General features: G+C 32.9%; 1 protein-coding gene and 1 long non-coding RNA gene across 2 annotated transcripts; one reads left to right on the top strand and one right to left on the bottom strand.

The window, feature by feature from the left end:
• The first annotated feature begins 2,619 nt into the window (after positions 1–2,619).
• LOC126725280 (putative leucine-rich repeat receptor-like protein kinase At2g19210) lies at positions 2,620–7,922 on the top strand. Its single transcript, XM_050429841.1, has 13 exons — positions 2,620–3,182; positions 3,469–4,018; positions 4,515–4,987; positions 5,129–5,264; positions 5,356–5,427; positions 5,646–5,717; positions 5,798–5,878; positions 6,016–6,161; positions 6,350–6,576; positions 6,673–6,799; positions 6,891–6,953; positions 7,041–7,227; positions 7,353–7,922. The coding sequence occupies exons 1-13, from the start codon at positions 3,017–3,019 to the stop codon at positions 7,774–7,776; spliced, it is 2,724 nt and encodes a 907-aa protein (XP_050285798.1). The 5' UTR covers positions 2,620–3,016; the 3' UTR covers positions 7,777–7,922.
• A 4,846-nt stretch (positions 7,923–12,768) lies between these two features.
• LOC126725299 (uncharacterized) lies at positions 12,769–14,494 on the bottom strand. The gene is made up of 2 exons (XR_007655402.1): positions 14,277–14,494; positions 12,769–13,120 (listed from the first exon to the last, which is right to left on the bottom strand). It is a non-coding gene; the product is annotated as an uncharacterized LOC126725299 (long non-coding RNA).
• Positions 14,495–23,309: the final 8,815 nt, after the last annotated feature.

Raw genomic sequence — 23,309 nt, 5'->3', positions numbered from 1 at the left:
ACGCTTAACTTTTTGAAATACAATTGTAATGCTATACATGAATCTGACCAAATCGAAGGTTAGGCAGTAAGGGTAAAGAAGGGAAATCACTTGTTCTAAAAAGTAAAAACCAACACTGAAGACCAAAAATGGAACTCCAGGCCACAACTTGTTTGATAACTACCAAGCAATGGGAACAAAAACTAGCTTACATACAGTAATGATCTGGATCCTGCAGTGCATTTCTTGGCTCAAGTTCTTCAAATTTATTGGAAATATGGTTTGACCTAGTCAATAATGTCCAAAATTTTTTGTTTTGGAAAATTTCTATTTTGTTCCTTAAAGTTTCATAAATTTCAATTAAATCGAAAAAATTTAAAAAGTGTGGAAAGCTTTACATGTTGAACCAAAAAAATAAAATAAAAATTTAACATTGAACATGAAAATTTTACATGTTGGCTGTTGCTAGCTTTGTTGGTTGATGCATGTAGACTTGATTTGCATGCTATTGTATAGGTCTCCATCTCCAAAAATTATCTTATGCATTTGTCCTAAAGAAAGGCACGCTTTATAGGACAGGAAGCATAAGATACCGTCCCCTCAACCTCATAGTTGCAACTTTTTATTTATTTTTAGTTTAGTCTCATTGTTGCAACTTGCAAATTGGTCTTATAAACCCCACATATGGATTTTATAGCATTGGCCATTGGCAGACTGCCACCTACACCTGCACCATCAGTGGGTCAAATTAAATTGCATAGGCTCATTATTGCACGTCAATTGGGCCTCTTTGGAAGCTAGGTGGTTGTGGGTCTATTTCACCATTACTCGCTGATCCAGGTCAGTATAGAGATAAGGCCATAATAACTAATAAGGCCCGTAATTGTCACTAAGCTGTACTGTAGGTGGACGCCATAGGAGTAGTTTTTATAGTCCTTTTTGAGAAGTCATACGTAAATAAATAAATTAAAAAATTAAAAGAAAAAAATTTGTCAACAAATGCACACTAACATTTCTTTCTTACCAAATTAAGAGCCCGTTTAGATTGAGGACGAGTGAAGGGGAGTAAAGTAGAGTTGGCTGAAAGTATGCTAATTTTGAATTAATTCTACTCTACTCTCCCTTATTCTCTCTCAATCCAAACGGACCATAAAGTATATTTAAAAGGTTTCGATTTGATCCTCCATATTTAAGTACATTTTCAAATTGATTTTCTTGTTCATCTTTTCTCAGTGTCAAGTGAGTGCCTAGTCATACAACACATCACCCGAATACTAAAGGAAAAGAAACAATGCCATGTTAAGGGAGGAAAAAAAGAAAAAAGAAAGACTTGGTCAACAAGAGTGATTTTCGAATCACAAGAGCATACTCGATCTCAAATGCCCAATATAATGCAACATTTACAATTCAATGTCATAACAACAATACTTCTTTTTTTTTTTACATATCATATTATAATTTATATTTTTTCTATAAATTAATTAATGAGACTGACTATGAGAATGATGTGAGTGGAAGGAGTATTTCTCCTAAATTATTGGATATATATATATATATATATGTGTGTGTGTGTGTGAATACTAGCCAAGAATTTAGTTTGGGGTTAGAAGTAAAATTAGAAGACAAAGTTATAATAAAAAATTGTTCCTCAAAATGTTAGTTAATATAAGTAAAAAAGAAATTAATTAAAAGATTAAATAAAATTTTAATTGTGATACAAATTTAAAATAAATATAAAATGTATTTATGTTAATTGTATAACATAAATATACAAATTAACATAAATTTGTTGGAGCAGTTTTTTTTATGAGAAATGCTATGTCTACAACATTTCTACAACATTTTTACAACAAATCCTAAGTGGCAAGTTGTTACTGGTTGTTTTTGTTGGGGCAAAAAAGTAATTTTAGTGTTAGTTTTAAATTTGAACCAATAACAACTAACCACCCATGATTTGTTGTAAAAATGTTGTAGACGTAGCATCTCTTTTTTTTTATATTTAAATATCGCTTAAATAATACTCACGTAATCGATTTCTTATATATATATATATATATATATTTAATCTATTCCTTTCGTATTTTGTGATATAAAGTTGTTGATTATTATTTTTATTCAAATTTGGCAAATATTTCTTTTTCCATGTAAAATATGATTAATCCAATATCTCTTTCATTAATTTATGATTAAAATATATTAAACAAAGAGATAAGTGAATAAAGGAGAGCTTAATTTGAGGGCATAAAGTAACTAGAAAAAATGTTTCACATATTAGTGAACCAACAACAAACAGAAAACTACCCCCAAAAAAAAAAAAAAAAAAAAACCATTTAAGCAAAAGTTAAAGAGCTTTGTATGTCAACCGACATATTTTATGTTTCTAGAGGGAATGTTTACATATGAAATCTTCCCCTCCCATTAAAAACATTGCCCAAAAAAAAAAAAGAAAAAAAAAGAAAGATATTTAGGGACTAGGTTGGGGTACCGGGTCCATCACTCCATGTGACAAACGTCCAAACAAACTTGACCGGCAAATAAATCATGAACGAGTGATCCACCTTACAACACATAAGTACAAAGACAAACGTTTTAAATCAAACATAAGACAATCGTTAAAGTAAACATTAATAAAAGTAAGTGATCCCATTTCAAAAAAAAAAGACACAGACAATTACAAGGAGTCAGCTCTGAATTCTTGTAAAACCATGATATCACACTGTTTTAAGATGACCATTTTCATTTTCACGTGTGAATGACAAATTTCATTGAACAACAATATTGGCTTGAATGAGTTCAACTGCTTTTCCATAATACAGATGCAATAAATTTGGAAGATTCAACGCAATGCAACGTACGGCTGGTACGACGGATAAAGTGTAAATGTCAAAGCTTGAAGCAGGAGCAATTGATTTATAGCCTCTTCCATGTTCTTCTTTAGCTGCTCAACAACCAGTGCAAAAGACTCAATGATTTACTGGATACATCTTTTCCATATATCTTCACTAACACAATATCTCATTCTATTTCTCCACGGTAGATGGGTGGGGTATTTGGAAACAAATGGTCTCCGGATTCAATGATGTGGTTAACTTTTGCATCGGTGTCTGCCTTGTGGGCAATTACTGTAAGTTCAGCTAATTTGGTTTCAGAGAGGGAGTTTAGTAATTACAAACATGGTAGAAGGAAACTAGACGACATAGGAGGTAAGTCACTTCTTCCACTGATTGAAGTAGCCAGATATTTGATTTTGAGACGTGGGGTCTGCCTATTTTAGTGTCTTTCTTCTAACTGAATAGCTCTGCTTGCATTTCTGTTGAAACCAAAAAATTTGATCATAGCCCTTAAAATTTTATAGCTAGCAGATTAATATACTTGTACCTACTTTGAGTTCCAAACTTTGACATAGTTGATATATTTGATCTGCTTAACATACGCACGCATGCGCACGCACACACAGAAGGTTATTCTAAAATTTTTGCTGGCTTATAGGTTCCATAAGCATTGATTGTGGGATTCTGGATGATTATAAATACACTGATGACAAAACTGAGATAGAATACATTTCCGACAAAGATTTCATCGACTCTGGAGAGAATAGGAACATATCTTCTAAGTTCAATCATGAAACCCTTCAAAAATATCTATGGAATGTGAGAAGTTTTCCTCTGGGAAACAGGAGTTGCTACACCATAAGACCTCACGAAGGCAAAGATACTACCTACTTCATCAGAGCCACCTTCATGTATGGGAATTATGATGAGCAGGACAAGTTGCCAGAATTTGATCTATATAATGGAGTTAATATTTGGGACAAAGTAAAGTTTGACAATGAATCTCATATTGTCATCAAGGAGATTATACATTTCTCTTTGATGGATCACATAAATGTTTGTCTCTTAAATACTGGCTCAGGAACTCCTTTCATATCAGCCCTAGAGCTGAGGCATTTTCATAATTCAAGTTATAGAATCCCACCTACAAAATCCTTGGTTCTGTACAGGCGTTTTGATGTTGGTTCAACAACTGGTCAAGTAATCCGGTGAGTTATTTCTTGTGGTTATTCAGATTAGTTTTCTATTGTCTCAAGCTACCCCTATCAATAGGCCAGACATTGATGACAATATTCAAGTCTAATCTAATTATCTAAATAAAATTACTATTTTCATAGAGCAGTGTTTCATTTGAAATAAGAACTATACCAAGGCAAGAAAAGTAGGATATAATAGGAGACTATTCTACAGGGCTTTTATAAATGTTGAAGAATTTATTTGACTCTTAAACCATTTTGAGAAGTGGATCTATCATAGTGATTAAGCCAGGATGGATAAGATATAGGATAATTTGGTACCATTACTTGAAATCTTGAAGTACTTTCATTTAATTTAGACTCTTATTCATGGTATATTCTGTCCATCCCATTGGATGCTCCGGTTTAGGGCTGAGTTCCAAGTTTTTGTTTGCAAGGATGATTAGATAATATGTTCTTTTGCAGTAACATCTTCCATTAGTACATGATATATTTTTTAATGCCTCAGGTACAAAGATGATGCTTATGATCGAATGTGGTTTCCTTATAACTTTCCTCAATCAATACCATTCGATACCTCCTCTGCTGTTGATAGTGTGAATCATTCTGAATATAAACTGCCATCAATGGTCATGAACGCGGCAGTCAGACCAATGAATAATGACTCCCTTGATTTTGAAGTGGATACTAATGATCCCACTTTAGAATTTTACATATATCTGCACTTTGCCGAACTTGAAATCATCCAAGAGAACGAACAAAGAGAATTCAACATTAATCTAAATGGTAACTCCTGGAAGGAATCTGTTGTTCCTCTCTACCTGTCCTCAACTACTATAAATAGTAGCACGCCAGTGAGGGGACCCAAGCTCAAGTTTTCTATTTATAAGACGGAAAATTCCACCCTCCCTCCTATTCTCAATGCAATGGAGGTTTACATATTTAAAGATTTCTTACAGGCACCAACAGACCAAGAAGATGGTATGTTGTTCTTACACCAAATTTGTTGTCAATCAATTGAGATGCAACTTTACTATGTCTCCTCTTTTTGTCGTTCTAATATTTTTATTGGAATGAGATAAAATTTTGATTCAGTTTGAGAATAATGTTGGTGTATATTAGTTAATGCCATCATGGACATTAAAGTGAGCAATGGGGTTACTAAAATCTGGCAAGGAGATCCATGTCTGCCACGACCTGCGTGGGATGGCCTGAATTGCAAAGACAATGGTTATGAGCCCCCTATAATCATCTCCTTGTGAGTGTCTGTTAAACCCAATTAATAAGTCATCTAGATATCTAATGATATACATTACTAGCCTAATTGAGCCTTTTAAATTTAATTGCAGGAATCTAGACTCAAGTGGATTGACAGGAAAGATATCTCCTTCAATGGCTAGGTTTAAATCATTAGAGTACCTGTGAGTATTATTCAATAGCAGCTTTCAATCTTTACACAAATGATGGCATTTGCCATTTGAGCATTTTTGACACGATTAGCAAACTATTTTGTCAACCCAATGTCACTCCATGAGAATCAATACTTCTCAATCATTCATAGATATAAAGTTTTATAAAGCATATCTTAACTTAATGTTCAAAATATCTAATCAAACAAATCCAATGCATCATTTCTCAGGGACTTATCAAACAATAGCTTAACAGGACCACTACCAGAATTTTTGTCACAAATGCCAAACTTAACAACCCTGTAAGTGGTTTTGCCCTTGATGTTAATGTCCCATACTAAAAATTTGAAATAAACCATCTAACTCAAACAATTCTTTGCAGGAATTTGTCAGGAAACAAACTCTCTGGTTCAGTTCCTTCTGCTCTCCTAGAAAGATCAAATAATGGTTTTCTGTCATTGAGGTTTGTTTTTACTCAAAAATCATGAATTTATATGATTCGTGATTTGGTAATGTGCATAATATTCAATGTTTTTCATTACGCCTTTTGTTTATTTAATTTTGTTATAGATTTAACTTCCATCTTTTATAATTTCATAGTGTGGATGGAAATCCAGACCTTTGTGTGATGGCTCCATGCAAAAAGGAGAAAAAGAATTTTGTTGTCCCGTTAATTGCAGCCACTGTCTCAGCTCTAGTTGTCTTAACTATGCTAGTTGTTTGTTGGCGCTGCAAAAGAAAACAAGGTATACGTGGTACAAAGTTTCTTTATTGTGATCTAGATCACTTAATAATAAACACTATCAATACAGAAATCATTTTGTTATTATTTTTGAGATACTATCACATTTAGAAGAATAAAAATGAAATTTTCTTTAAAATCCCTTGAATTACTTGAGCATACCATAATTGGAGATTATGATGGTCTTATTAGCTGCAAAGCAACTTCCAAGTACTCACCAAGGAGGCAGGCCACTGAAGTCAGACAATCGACAATTCACATACTCTGAGGTTGTAAGTATAACCAATAACTTTCAGAAAATTGTTGGGAAAGGGGGATTTGGAACGGTATACCATGGATGCCTAAGTGATGGCATGCAAGTTGCAGTCAAAATGCTCTCTCCATCATCAACTGATGGCTCAACGCAATTTCTCACAGAGGTATGCTATTCTACACCCAAGAACTTTAATTGTTACCAAAATATGTTCAATTAAAGTATTTATGTATCTATGATTGAGTGTCATTTTGAATTGCAGGCTCAGCTCCTGATGCGGGTTCATCATAGAAACTTAACTTCCTTTGTTGGATACTGCAATGAGGGTACAAATTTTGGGATCATCTATGAGTACATGGCGTATGGGAACTTAGAAGAGCATCTATCAGGTACTAAATGATTTACTTCTTGACCGACATTCCATTTGTAAAAAATAACTTAAAAATACCGGACTTCTGGTTTGTTATGTTATGGCTGCAGGTAAAACAAGAGACGCTTTGAGTTGGAAAGAGAGACTTCAGATTGCAGTTGATGCGGCACAAGGTCAGCTGGCAGAATTGCTCTTAATAAAGTTAACTTCTAGTTTGGTTCATACGTTGTAACTAAGATGTGCCAAACTTATACGTGTAGGCCTAGAGTACTTGCATCATGGTTGCAAACCACCTATAATTCACAGAGATGTGAAGACAGCCAACATTTTAGTGAATGAAAAACTGCAGGCCAAGATAGCTGATTTTGGTTTCTCAAAATTCTTCACTGAAGGTCAAACTCATTTATCCACTGCTATTGTTGGCACGATGGGTTACCTTGATCCAGAGTAAGTCTTTGTGGTTCAGTATACTTCCATTCAATTCATTTTTCGGTTTAAGTTTTCTTCAACACATTCTGACTGACTGAAATTTAGCATCTAGATTAATGGTATTAGAGTTGTCTTCTATGCAGATACTACACTTCCAACAGGTTAACTGAGAGAAGTGATGTGTACAGCTTTGGAATTGTACTTTTGGAGCTGATCACAGGCAAGAGAGCAATAATAAAAAGCCATAACAAGGATAACACTAATATTGTTGATTGGGTTAGCCCCCTTCTTGCTAGAGGGGATATAAGAAATATCATTGATCCGAGAATGCCTGGAAATTTTGACACAAATTCGGTTTGGAAGGCAATAGAGACAGCAATAGCATGTGTGCCATTAATTTCCATCCAAAGGCCAAGCATGAGCCATGTGGTGATTGAATTGAAGGAGTGCTTGGAGATGGAAAAGGCTCATGAACAAGATTGTGGTCCAATGACGAAATCATTCAACGACACATTTGAAGTGAACCCTTTGGGCCTTGAGATGGATATGGTTCCCCAGGCAAGGTAGTACGTACTAGGTAGCCAATTGCTGGTTTTGAGTATAATACAAACGATCCAAGTTGTTGATTGTAAATATAATGATCGCTTATTTTTCATTTGAGAAAGAAAACAATAAGTTAAGAAAATCTATAAATCTTTGGTATATGTCTTTCATCTTTGTACTTGTCAGCTAAGTTTAGTCGGTAAACATATTAATTAAGAGGTTTGAAAAACCCAATCAAGACCAAGAAAGAGAAGGCTTTATACACAGAGAGAGCTAACTTCTGGTCTTACAAACTTGTGAGAAAATTCAAACGTGAAAGAAAATCTGGAATGAGACTAAGAAGAATCTAGAAAAGCTCAGAGTGCTCTAATACCATGTGAGAATTTGATGAAAATTGCATTGTATTAACCAAATGAAAAAACTGTACAAGCAGAGGTATTTATACAAGCTTGAAGTGTAACTGACTTCCTAACTAACCCCAAATTATACAGATTTATTCCCTCCAAAACTAACGATATGAAATACACCTATCAGCTACTTACACGTGTCCATAAATATCACTACTGTTTACTACCACTAAACTACGAGTAGCATAAGGAACTACAAGACAGAACTATAGGTCGTTTATACAGAACCAATAACTGGTTCTTTGTGCTTGTCCTGCTCAGATTGCAACTTGTAGCTTGAAGCTTATCCTTCTGATAACTTCCAACGAGGACTATTCATTGCCAAACTAAAAAGAAAATTATTTTTTAATGTGGTAAACTGTCCATCTACTCTCTCATCCATTCACTCTCCCTCTGTCCCCCTTGCTTTTTCACTTGTTCTCTCTCTCTCATTATTGTGTCCTCACCGTCGATTATCAATGTCCTCATCATCGAATCGTTGCTCTCAGCGGCGTTGGTGGCTTGTTGAGGTTGCAGAGGTCGTCATATGGCTGGGTTATTGAGATGGGTCTGTGTTTTTGGTGGGTCGTTGGTGTTTTTTGTCGTTGAGGCATTTGGTTTGTGTTTTGATTGAGGAATTTGTGTTTTTGGTGGTAGTAGTGGTGTATTTTTGGATGCAAGGTGGGTTTGTGTCATGAAGGAGAAGGTGGATTTGTGTTTGGTGGTAGCAGCAGCGCTTTTGTGAAGGAGAACATGGTGTTGGGTGGGGAAGAGGATAAAAATAAAATTTATTTATTTATTTATTTTTGGAGAGAGAAAAAAATAGTATTTAAATAGAGTAGAGAAATAATTATTGAGTCTGATATATATATATATATATATGTATGTATGTGTGTGTGTGTTTGTTTGTTAAAGTAGTAAAAGTAAAGTTTTTTAGATTAGTTTAACTAAAATTTTGTTTAGACTGAATGCTCATGGTAACTCATTCGGAAAAACAAATATAAGAGCAAAATAATCATGTATCTTTTTCCATTTGTGTGACGTATCCACAGCCATTTGAAGTTTTTTTTATTCGACACTCGTATTGGTAACTGCAACCAAAATGTATTGATTTATTAGTTGGTGTTTTTTTTTTGGGAAGACAACTTGGTTTTACAATCAGACCAGAGTGTACATCGGGTAAAATATATCCAAACCAAAAAATTATTTCAATATCATAATTAAAATTGAGTTATAAAATATCGAAAAATGCTAAAAAGTTTACAAATTTTATTATACATCATTTACCAAATAACGTGCTATATAATGAAGTTGGGTGAATTTCTAAAAACAATCCAAACACGCAAAATTAATGCTAAAGTCTGAAAAAAAAAATTGTAATTGGTGATACATTAGTTTTTAAAATTTATTTAGTAAAATGTGTAATATCATTAACATCACTCTAAAATATATAGTAAAAATAAAAGAATCAAATTTGTTTTAAGTTACATGGAAAATGCACATCCTAGAAATCTGATATATTATATATTATCAAAACCAAATATTAAAATATATTATAGAATAATTTAAAATAAATATATTAATGACTAACGCATTTAGTTACACAATTTTTTTCGTATGATTAATAATTTTGAAATGTCATTATTAAATTTTTAATTTTAATGAAAAATACTAACAAAATGTTTAATATGTTACCAAAACAAATACGTAGAGGTTAATTGTTCAAATTAAAATCCCAAATACCAAATTGAAACTCATATTAAAATTCCAAAGGTGATGTTTATAAAAATCCTTTAAAAAAAAAAATACTTACAGACTTTTGTTCACACAAATTTGCTGTGTAGGTCATCAAAATAACTAAAGATTTAATAGTCTAGCTCATGGAGACCCATTCTTAAGTTTGATCATAAAAAGCACAACTATGATAACTAGTGGTGGTGGAGTAACATATAAAATCCACTGTTTTGAAACCCAGATTGGAGGTTTGATTGGAAAAATCGGGAACCGGGATGAAAATCGGTTTTTTAAGCATAGAGAACCGGAATTATTGTTAATTCCGTGAACCCCTTAAACCGGGGTTGGAACGTACAGTTCACGCAAAACTGGTGGCATGAACCATGCGGTCCAACCCTGGTTCAATTTTTTTTAAATAAAAACAACTTAACACAATTCTATTCTACTTAATTAAATTATCCATCTCTTACAAGGAATTAAAAAATTTATAATTAAAATCCTTCAAAGATATTAAACTTTACTTCAAAAATTAATCATAAATTTTAATGCTTTCATGGTTATTATTTTATTTTATTAACTTTCTTATTTAATTATTAAATATATGCTTGAAAATCATTAAATTTCCCTCACATATATAGATATATTAGTCAATTTTTCTAGTTTTATAAATTTAATATCTATATTTAGGCTTTAATTAATTATTAAATTAATTATGATGTCATCATAGTTCGACCTCGGTTCAACCTCAGTTCAACCTCTAAAACCTTGAACCTCTCTCTTTTACGGTTCAATAAACGGTCCGAGTTTCAAAACCATAATAAAATCTAGGGTATATAACTGCACCAACAATTTTTTTTTTATTTAAATAAAAGCTATATATTAAACATTATTATAAAGTTTTGAATTCTTTTTTTATAACTATAATCACTAAATAAATATGGGTTTTACATATATCTCACTTGCATTTCCTTTGCGTTTAACAAAGGACTATGCTTCACATATAAAAAAATAGTGTGACAAATATAGATAAAAGATTGCAAAACAATTTTAAAAACTGACAAAGAAAGAGGTCTGCCTTGAATTGTATACCAATGACTTTATGTAGAAGTTGTATTACTCAAAAGTCAAAAGTGTTGAACACATATAGGATTTGTATAGTACAAGTTATTTTTTAGATTTTTAAATATGGGATTGTTTAAAAAGTTGTACTTAGAAAAAAAATTTTGAAATTTAAATACGTAATATTTGAAAAAAAGTATGGTTTGATAATGTGTCACCAAACAGACTTGTAAGTTCTCGTTTCAGTCGAATTCACTCACCCAAAAAAAAAAAAAGGGTTTTAAGGAAATTTTGGTTATTATTATTATAGTTTTTTTGTTATCTCAATTTGAATTTTGGGCTCTATTTTAATTGTCAATATTGTACTAATGAATTTATTGTTTTGTTTTGTTTTGTTTGTTTTTTTAAAAAATAAAATAAAATAAAATAAATTTGGTGTTGGATAAATGTTAGTAAGAAAAAAATGAGGGCTAAAAGTTTATTTAATTCACTTTTAATTAATAAAACAATCAGATTGGGCTTATGTTCTGCCTTGTGGACTGATAGAAACCAGAAAAAAAAAATAAATAAATAAATTCTTGTGATGCCCACGCATACTAGTATGAAATGCCTAGCCCGCTGACTCACCAGCTGTAGATGGCTGTGGCCTGTGGTTTGACCTAATTCATGTTGTAATGACCATTTCTTAATGAGGTGATACGACTGATACATTAAAACTAGAGGGTACTTTGTTTGAAAACGGCCTTGGATGGGTAAGGTTTATAGGCAAATTCTAGTATACCAAAATTTGTCTAAATTTGGCTATATTAAAAATATTGTGTCTGGATTGAGTAAGAAGCTACTAAAAGGGGACAAGGTTACGAGTTAAGTCAAAGATAATGAGTTAATAATCTTTTGTTCATATCTTTTACACCATATTAAATTTATAAATGAACTTGTTTGTCAGAAAACAGATATTTGGGCTTTCAAAATAAATAGAAATTTAACCCAATATGTAATTAATTGAAATGAGTGAGATGCGTCCATTTGAAGTTGGCACAACTTTGTGTACTCTGAAATTTCAATGGATTGAATCTCAATTTGCTTGACTGAAATCACATGAATTGTAAACCAATTTGTTGAATAGCCATGGCTATTCAATTTCAACATACTGTTCTCTATAGAGAACAAATCCTTGCTACAGAGTGACAGTAAGAGGCCGCATACAAGAGTAGATCTAATAGCCAAATCCCCTTGAGCCAAAGAGATCTCTCAATTCTTCTCCTTTGAGTGTTTCTCCTTGTGAGATATTTTTTAGAATTCCTCTGAGATTTTCTCGCCTTGAGCTGATATTAAAACATTGTAAATGTTCATCCAAACTGTACAAACTCTTAACCTCCGTTAGAAAGTCTAGGACTGAGATTGGGTCGGGTCGGGTCGGGTTTATTGTGACCCGAAACCCGACCCGATAGAGAATCGGGTTTGGTTGCCTGAAACCCGACCCGACCCATAAAATCGGGTCTGAAATTGGGTCGGTTTTCCGGGTCTCGGGTCGGGTCTCGGGGTTTTTTTTTTTTTTTTTTTTTTTTTTTTTTTTTTTTCAGGAGCCTTTATACTAAATGTTATTATATTCTTTTTTTTTTTCTCTACTGCTTGTTTTCCAGAGCCTTTATACTAAATGTTACTATATTCTTTTTTACAATAATAATCTCTCATTAAAAAAAAAAAAAATTCCAATATCAAATCATTAAAAAAAAAAAAAAAAAAGCTTTCTCAAAAAAAAAATCATACTATTTAACTATTTGAACCTGCTATTAACAATAGAAAATAAAAGCTAAAATCTCCTCAGCAAGCCACATTTAACAGTTCTCAAATCCTCAATAGTTCCCAATATTCTCTCATATGCAACTTTCAACAGAACCAACAATAGCACTCCCACCAAAGAAAGAACTAGTCAGCCTTGTTTTCACTGTTTATAAGATCCAATACCCAACAAATCCCAGATAAAGCATTGAAAAACTCTATGTACAACTTCATTAACTCAACTTTTGACCAAACAATTAATGTGGAAATCGCATCACCTAAATTAAAGAATGAAAAACTTGCTAAGATATCTCCAGATCATTGAACATCAGAATTACAAGCTAAAGTAATTACAAAAGAGCTTCCATTTCCAAACTCCAAGTGAAAGTTGCTCCAATATTTTCCATCTACAGCACCAAGGGGGAAAAATCAATAATAAACAAGTCATTTAACAGAAGTCAAATTTCTAAGATATACTCATATCCCATTCAACATAACTTAGATCAAAACACAGGATCTAATATTTTAGCTGCAATGAGCTGCCCAAGTCAAGCCAAAGTCCTCATTTAACACCAGAAGAACCGCAAAAATCAATTAAGTAGATGACAAAGCCTAATATTTTAATCCTTTTGAATCTAATCACAGGATCCTACATAAAATTTCTTAACAATCACACCATAGAATAATCATCATAAACTTGAGGAAAAGTTAACAAAGTCATCTAATCGGATACCTTAAGTGCAGTAACAAGTTTTTCAGGTTCAATGAGTGCAATTTTCAACGAGAAAGCACAAAAGCGTTTCTTTGTATCACAATTGGCAAGTTTTTGGAGAAACCCATTCATGAAATTGAACCCATTAAAAGAAGCTAACATCAAGTAGTACAAATGCCCCAAAACTCCAAAACGTTTTCTCTTTTCCTTCAGGTTTTTCTTGGCAACCAAAAAATTCACAAATTTGTAACTCCAACACCTAGAAAAAGAATGAATAAATAAAGCAATACTAGTTAGTCTATAACAAAATTAAAACAGAACCCCAGAAAAAGTTAAGACAAAAGGCTCAGAAACCCAGAAAGTGAAAACAAAACAGAAAACCAGAGAAACAAGAAGGAAGCAGAAAAGAAAAAGAAGTTTGAGAAAGAACACGTGTGCAGAGACAAGAAGTCCAGGTAGTTACGAGTCACAATGACCAACTAATCCTATTCCTATATCATAGATGATCAAGCAACTAACCAATGATAAACAACAACAAAAACCCACATACCCCATCAGATCAGAGTTCAAACTGAATAGAAAAACACAATAAAAAAAAATTAAAAACAAAGAAAACCCATTAAAATTATAAGAAATTAAGAACGACCCAGATCAAGAAACATGATCATAAATCAAAAATCATTTTTAAAAAATGACAAAAACCCAGAAACAGAAGCAAACCCAGTTCCTAAAAACTGAAACAGAAGCAAACCCAGAAAGCACAAACACACAGATAAAAATATTAGACACACACAAACACAATAACGCTATCACACACACACAAACACAACAACACGGGAAGGATGACTTACACAGAGATAACTGAGGCCCTGAGGGAGGCGGAGAGCTGAGGGAGGCGGAGAGAGAACCACAACAGACAACAGAGTAGGGTTTGATTCAAAAGAAAAAATCGGGTTCAGACTAGTATTTTTATCTGACCCGACGACCGACCCGATACCGACCCGAACCCGAAAATAACCCGAAAATAAGACCCGAAACCCGACCCGATTATTCTCAGATCCACCCAAACCCTTCCGGGTCGGGTCGGGGTCGGGTCGGGTCGGGTCGGGTTTTCGGGTGGGCCGGGTCCTTGCTCAGTCCTAAGAAAGTCCATTGATAGAAAACCTCTAGAGAGTTATTTGGTGTGTCGAAGTTCTAGAATCATTGTAAATGAGCTTTGTTCAGGGAGAAAGTTCATGTACAAGAATTCGCTTGTTCTCAAGTGACTGTCATTGGGTTGGTAAGAGAAGTCCATTTATTGAGCTTACATAGAGAGTTTAGGACTGCAAACATGTTTTGTAAATATAAGTGACTATAATTGTTTCTTCTCTAAGTGGTTATAGCTTTTATTATTATTATTATTATTTATATTTGATAATTGAAAATTGTGGTTTGGACTATCCATTTGTATAAACAAAATGTGTTACATTATTTAATAACTGCTTAATCATTTTGGGTCTAAATCCAGATTTTCAAAATTGGAATAAATAGAGCCTGACTAATTGTCACGTACCCTAATGCATTTTGCATACATATTTCATGGTAGATGGTACTCACCCATCAATCCATAATAAAAAATAAATTCATTCACAATAAAAATTGTGTATTATAAGCTATAGAAGAAGTACGTCCCCCTCGTACTTAATTGAAAAAAAAAATCTAATCATGAAATAAGTATATAAGAAGTTTTTGAAATACGAATGTAATTAATACTGCATATTTGACATAGAAGATAGAACATAATGCATAGAAGGAAGTACTTACCACAAACAAACAGAAAATTCTTTAACAACTACCTAGCAAGGGCAGCAATATCTGATTCAAGCTCTAAAGAGGTCGTCATGAGTTTTTGTTTTAGAGACAAGAGGTCGTTATGAGTTGATTGTTTGAAATTGTCTTATTGCCCCCAGTCACCATCCTTTGGCTTCTTCCATGAACCATCTCCAGAGCCAAACATTCCTTTAACTCTGTACATACTTCACACATATCCGACCTTTGGATTGTCACTGGTGCTATGCATGACATGGCTATCTCCAGAGCTTTCCAGGCAGAATTGATATCAAATTGTCCATGTAACCTTGGATCAATAATGTTCCGAATATCTCCACTTTCAATTATAGGATGAACCCAATCAACTATGTGTGTGTTTTCTTCAGGTCCTCTTATTATTGCCGGATGGCCAGTGATTAGCTCAAATAGAACAATACCGTAGCTATAAATATCAGTTTTCTTGTTAAAGTTTCCAGATTTTTGAAATCTGTATGTAAAACACAAGTCATTAGCATTTTTTAACAATCCCAAAACTATGTAGATATTTTTTTCATTCTCTTAGATCTAGTCAACTAGCTACATTATATAGTTGAATGACTAATATTGTTGAATTCTACGTTACCTATGTAATAGTTGTTGGCAAGCAAACCTTTAAACAACCCCGTTTAGGCCAAGAGCCTTGTAGTTTAATTGATATTTCATGGTATTTTTAATGAAGATGTCCAATGTTCAACCCCCCTTCCCTATTATAATTACTATTAAATTATAGGCTAAAATGCAAAATTTACCCTCTAAGTTTCTTCAAAATTCATTTTAATCTTCTAACTTTGTTTTCGTTCATTTCTGCAAACTTTTGTAAAAATTTTTATTAAAAAATATGGAAAATATTTTCAATCATTTATTGAATTTTTATTAATTTAAAAATTTTGAAGAAAAATTTAAAAAATTGTAAAATTAACCATAACATATAACAAAAGTCGATGGAAAAGCCTTAATTGAATAAACTTGAAAGTTATAAGATTGAAATGAACAAAAATAAAGTTAGAAGATAGAAATGAATTTTGGTGAAACATAAAGGGTGAGTTTTGCATTTTAGTGTAAATTAAAAAAAAATAAAAATAAAAAACAACTCCAACTAGTGAAGTGAGGTGTGAGTTAGAATTTTAATAGAATAATTTCTTGTAATAATGCACATAATATCATGAAAATTACCAGTTCAATTAAGACTTAAGGATACTCGGTATATTTCTACTCCACCAAAAGAAATCTATTACATCAGGTCAATACAACAAAATTAGACACAATATCACATATACAAGTTAAAAGCCCTTGCAACTTAAAAGTGGTAAATTATTCCAATAACTTATAATTATTGGTTGCAATTTAAACTTTAATATTTTACTGCATTAGGAAAATTTATTGCAATAACTTAAAAAGAAAAAAAAAAAAAAACATTGCAATACCAATTATTTTACAATCTATTTCAATGACAAACATGAAGCGAGATAACTTGATATCAATTATTTTACAACTAATTGCAATGACAAATCTGAAACAACTTGATATCAATTGTTTTTTTTCATGGGCCTTTTGCTTGTCAAAAAGGTCACATTTTTAGTTGAGGGAGTGGTAGCGTTGCCTACCCATATAAGTTGGCCACCAGCCCACTGTAGCATTGGCTTTGGCTGGAATTTTAATTTTTTACTTTTTAGGCTCTTTTGCCACTTGGAGATTTCATTTGATTTAGGCGAAAACATCATTTGGGTCCCTATGTTTTGGGATCACAGTTAATTTATTCCCTATATTTTCTTAGGGATATTATAAAAGTAATAATAGAAGAACAAGGCTAACACAAAAGACAAACAGAATATAAATAACTTTGAGGCACAATATTGTTTTCCTTAGACAATATTTGCTCCCCCACACTATTGTTGCTAAAGAGTTATTACAAAATTGTCCCTAGAATACAACCAAGATGATGGGTTCTACAGATAACAATTTTGGAGAATGACCACAGGATTTCTTGTGTTTCTCTTTAACTTACTATTTTGTAGAGAGTTAAAATGTTTCATAAAACCGTTCACAATGCTTGAATAACCTCTTCAACCTTTCCGAATAGTCGTTAGAAAAATTCTGCAAAAAATTCAGTTTTTGTGTTTCGATCAGTCGAGAGGTCATTTCGATCGATCGAACAAGAATCGAATAGCGATCGAATCATCCAGAAACTCCAAGATTTTTTCTTTATCATTTCGATTGATCGAGCCAAATCTTCGATCGATTGAAAATGCCTAACTTTGAATTTTCACTTTATGAAACAATATTCTTCAAACTCAAACATCATTATTTCAACCTATCCATGTATATACCTATATATACAACAATCCCCTGCTAGGTTGTAATAATATATGTCTCACTTGATTGATATTCTATCATGCATAATGGAAGGTGTCTTTCAACTTAAACCTCCATTTAGTGTAATTGCTCAAGAAATCGACAGAGTTAATGGTGGCTTGATGCTTAAACCAAAAATCTTATGTGTTGAAATCGGAAACAACACACACATGAGATCATCCACAACACATATAGAAATCTACTTTTGTTAGCACTATTATGGCCTTGTGCTCTTATCGGTTTAGTGAACATTTACAAGAGAAAACCCTTTACTCTTGCTAGAAGTGGCACCACTTCTATGTTCACAAAGGTGAAGTTCCTTCTTATGTCCCTGTTACACAGAAATTTATACTTTATGAACTTCATTAAGAGTATAAAACTCATCCTCAATTACGTCATAACAGTCTGCACTAATCCATCATGAATTAGACAAAAAAAATTAGTGCTCTTAATAACCATGTATCAATAGCTTGTTGTTACCCTTTAAACCTCTTTAGATTAAATTAATTTGAGGTTGGGTTTCCAGTATTGGTGATTCTCTTAAAATAAGGGTTTTAGTCCCATTTCAATGGATGTTACCCCAACCAAATTCTATTAATTGTCTTATGTAATCATGTCTTAGACCTATATGTCTAGACTTTCCATTATACATTTTACTGTATGCTCTGCCTAAGATGGCTTCAATATCGCAGTACATCGAAATGACTGATATTGGTTATGGCCACAACTCTATGTCTAATAACATATTTCTTAGCTATTTCGCTTCCTTGCCTGCTACCACCAAGGCTATAAATTTTGATTCCATGGTGGAGTGAGAAATACACGTTTGTTTCTTTGATGCTCAAGAGATGGCACCCCTACCAAAAGTGAATATCCAACCAGACATGGATTCATTATCACTTACACTGGTAATCCAACTAGCATTTGAATAACCTTCCAACACAACTAGAAATTCAGAATAAAAGAGTCTCAAACTTATGGTTTTCTTTAAATAACCAAGAACTCTACCAATTGCTTTCCAGTGATCCACACTTGGATTACTTGTGAATCTAGAAAGTTTGCCCATTGAAAACGATATGTCTGGTCTTATACAATGCATAGCATACATCATGCTACCAATAGCACTAGCATACTCGAGCTGTGCAATTGCTCTTCCAGTGTTTTCATCCAACTTTATGCCCCAATCGAAATGTGTATTTTCTTCCTTTATATTAAGATGTTCAAATCTTTGAAGTACCTTCTCAACATAATGAGATTGACACAATGAAAATCCTTCACTATATCTTTTAATTTTGATTTCCAAAATAGTATCTACTTCGTTTAAATCTTTTAGTTAAAACATAGAAGATAGATACTTTTTAGTTTCACATACACCTTTCATATTTGCACCAAATATGAGCATATCATCCACATACAGGCATACAATGACTCCATATTCCTTTGTGAGTTTGGATTACATACATTTGTCGGAACTATTATGCACAAAGCCATCCGACAAAATTGCTAAGTCAAACTTTTCATGCCATTGTTTTGGAGCTTGTTTCAAGCCATACAAAGACTTAACTAACTTGCAAACTTTCTTTTCATTTTTAGGAAGTACAAAACCTTTAGGTTGTTCCATGTAAACTTCCTCATCAAGATCACCATTTAGGAAAGTTGTCTTAACATCCATTTGATGTGCAATCAACTTATATATAGATGCAAGAGCTAACAACACACAAATAGACGTGATCCTAGCCACCAGTGCATAGGTATCAAAATAGTCTACTCCTTCCCTTTGTTTAAAGCCTTTTACCACTAACCTTGCTTTAAAGGTTTGTATTGATCCATATTTATTATACTTTCTTCTAAATACCCATTTACAACCAATTGATTTTGAACCAGTAGGTAGATTCGCTAGGACCCAAATATTATTGGATAATATTGAGTCCAACTCATCATTCATAACTTCGTTCCAGAAAGCTGAATCTCTAGAAGCCATAGCTTCTTCATATGTTTTAGGATCATCCTCTGTGTTAAACACTATAGGTATTTTATTTAGGACCACTTGTCGATTTCCTTCAACAAAGTGCAATTGAGCTTGATAAGAAACGAAATATGGACCAAAGTCCTTTACCTTTCTTATCCTTTGACTCTTTCTTTGTTCACTTAGTGAACCACTTTCAATTCTTTTAGTACCACCCAAAGTAGTATTAGGATTAGAGTCACCTTGTTTTGTTTGAGTAGGTATCAAAGCATCCATGGAATTTTTACTGAGTTCATCCTTAATAAACTCTACATCTCTTGATTCCACCACTATATTAGAGCTTAAGTCTAATAATCTATATGCTTTTGAATTTTCAGCATAACCTACAACTTTTCATAGCTCTTGGTCCTAACTTTGTTCTTTTTGGATCAACCACTCTATAAAAGGCTAAACACCCCCACACTTTGACATAATCAAGGTTTGGTTTCCTTCCATTCCATAACTCACATGGAGATACTTTAATCTTTTTGGAAGGTATTCTATTGTACACATGACATGCTGTAAGCAATGCCTCTCCCCATAAATTAAATGGGAGCTCTGCACTTAAGATCATGGCATTTACCATATCTACAAGAGTCCTATTTTTCCTTTCAGCCAAACCATTTTGTTGGGGTGTATAAGGGGCTGAACTTTGGTGTATTATACCATATTCCTCACAAAACGTAGAAAAATCATTAAGAAAATATTCACCACCTCTATCACTTCGTAGGATCTTTATTTTCCTATCCTTTTGATTTTCTAATTCAGTTTTATAACGTTTGAACATGTCAAAAGATTCATCTTTATTTCTCATTAAATACACAAATGTAAATCTAGAGAAATCATCAATAAATGTAATGAAGTATCTTTTACCTCCTCTAGTAATACACCATTCAATTCACATACATCAGAATGTACAAGTTCAAGCATAATAGAATTTCTATCAGACTTAGAAAAAGGTTTCTTTGTCATCTTTGCTTGAATACAAATCTCACATTTCTTTTCATCATAATGCTCTATGCTTTGACATAAACTTCAAGTATTTGAAATTTAAATGTCCTAATCTAGCATGCCACAAATATGAAGAATCAACAAAATAAGCACAACTAGAAACTTCTTTATTAATAATACTTAGTTTGTATATGCCATCAGTAGCATATCCCTTTCCTAGAAAAATCTCATTCTTAGGCAAGATTAACTTGTCCAATTCAAGTATAGCTTTTATACCACTCTTACATAACAAATTGGCAAACACAAGATCCTTCTTGATATCGGGTACATGAAAAACATTGGTCAAGATCAGCATCTTGTCGGAACCCATTTTCACTTCAATGGTGCCCTTTCCAAGAACCTTTACTTTATTGTGGTTGCCCATCAACACTTGTTATTCTATGGAAGACTTATCATAAGTCCTGAATTGTTCTTTGTTGTTGCACACATGCATTTTTGCACTCGAATCGAACCACCAATCAAAAGGATTTGCAATCACAGCCATATGAATTTCAGTAATCATATCAATATGTATGCCACTTACCATAGCAACAATGTCCTCAATGACATTCGTTTCAATGACATTGCCTTCTTCATCTTTTTTCTTTTTCTTTAAGAGTTTACATGTCCGAATATAATGACATTTCTTTCTACAATGGAAACAAGCTCGGTTCTTCTTGTCCTATTTGGGATTATTGGAGTTGTTCTTCTTGAAGCCACTCCAAATTTTGTTCACTTTCAAGTACTTATTGGTCTTACTCGAACTCCCACTTTGAACATTGCTCACATTGTTCACATTCACTTTAGAATCGATGTTAGTCGCATCTCTAACCTAACTTTCCTCTTCAATTCAAAGATGTTGTCCAAATTGTTTTAAAGTGAGATCTTTCGACATATGTAGAAACTTCTTCCTAAAATTATTCCAACTTGGTAGGAGTTTTGCAATGATTGCACCCATTTGGGATGATTCAGGAATATTGATTGACAAATCACAGAGTTTATTGACCAAAATTTGTAACTCATGTACTTGATCCAAAACTGAAATATTGTCAAGCATTTTATAATCAAAATACTTTTGAATAATAAACTTATTCGTACCTATTTTCTCAGTTTTGTACTTTGCCTCCAAAGCATTTGAAATCTCCTTCGGTGACTTCATTGATGGATAGAGATAATAAAGATGATCCGAAAGAGTATTGAAAATGTGCCCTCTGTATATCAATTCATCTTCCTCTCGTTTCTTTCTTTGTGCATTTATCTCATCAGTGTCTTCATCTCTCATAATAGGAAAAGGAATCAAATTCAGGTCCAAGACATAAAAGAGTTTGAGTGCAGTAAGTAGGAATTTCATTGTCTTTTCATTGAGAGAAATTGGTTCCATCAAAGCGATCCAATTTCACTAACTCATGATTCAACATTTTCAACGCTGAAACATCATTTGTTCCTTCCATCGTAGCAAATATTGTCTAAGATTCTTGGGGATATTATACAAAGTAATAATGGAAGAATAAGGTTAACAAAAAAGATAAATAGAAAATAAATAACTTGGAGGCACAATATTGTCTTCCTTAGACAATATTTGCTCCCCACACTATTATTGCTAAAGAATTATCCCAAATTTGTCCCCAAGATACAACAAAGATGTTAGGTTCTATAGATAGCAATTCTGGAGAATGACCACAAGATTTCTTGTGTTTCTCTTTTACTATTTTTCAAGTGAACATAAACCTTTATTTATACCCATAGGGTTATATTTCATCAAAAGGCATCTATGGAGAGTTAAAATGTTTTATAAAACCATTCGCAAGGCTTGAAACCTCTTCAACATTTCCGAACAGTCATCAGAAAAATTCTGTAGAAAATTTAGTTTTTGTGTTTCGATCAATTGAACAGGAATTGAATAGAGATCGAACCATTTAAAAACTCCAGGATTTTTTCTTTACCATTTCAATCGATCGAGCCAAAGTTTTAATCTATCGAAAATGCCTAACTTTGAATTTTCATTTAGAAAATTTCAGAACTTGAATTTTCATTTTATGAAACAATATTCTCCAAACTCAAACATCATTATTACAACCTATCCATGTATATATCTATATATACAACATATTTTAGTAGCAGTTAATTTGGTCATGTTATTTTCAATTTACAATCAATTTGATCTATACTATTAATTTTCTAACGGAAAATACTTATTTGGCAAACAAATTGCATAATTGGCATAATTGAAGGTGACATGGCATAGCCACGTCAACTAAAAATCCCACCAAATCCACTTTAGAAACAATTGACGGAATTAACTAATTCTCACCATTACTCATTTGACCCCTTTTACCTTCTCTCTCCAAAATCAATCACTGCCTTTTCCTCTCTTCTTCTCACTTTCATCTCTCCCTCCACCTGTGCTGCCCAGAAATTCATCTTCCCTATAGCAAACGATGTGGTATTTTCCAACAACCTAGATTCCTTTAAATCTTGATCACACCATCTGGGTGAAGTAGCTTTTTAGTATTTGTACTCCAATTGGGCAAATTGAAAAAGAAGTGATCTTATTTATTATATTTTTTCAGTGGATTTGGTAGGGGTATCTCTCTACAGGTGATGGTTTCCAATGTAATTTCGTGGAAACTTCTGTTTGAATAACTTGCAATTGATTCCCCGGAAGGCAACATCATCTTGCTAAATAAAC

Source organism: Quercus robur, chromosome 5 (genome assembly GCF_932294415.1).
Source record: "Quercus robur chromosome 5, dhQueRobu3.1, whole genome shotgun sequence".
Taxonomy (NCBI): Eukaryota; Viridiplantae; Streptophyta; class Magnoliopsida; order Fagales; family Fagaceae; genus Quercus; species Quercus robur.
This window is presented reverse-complemented; position numbering and strand designations above follow the sequence as displayed.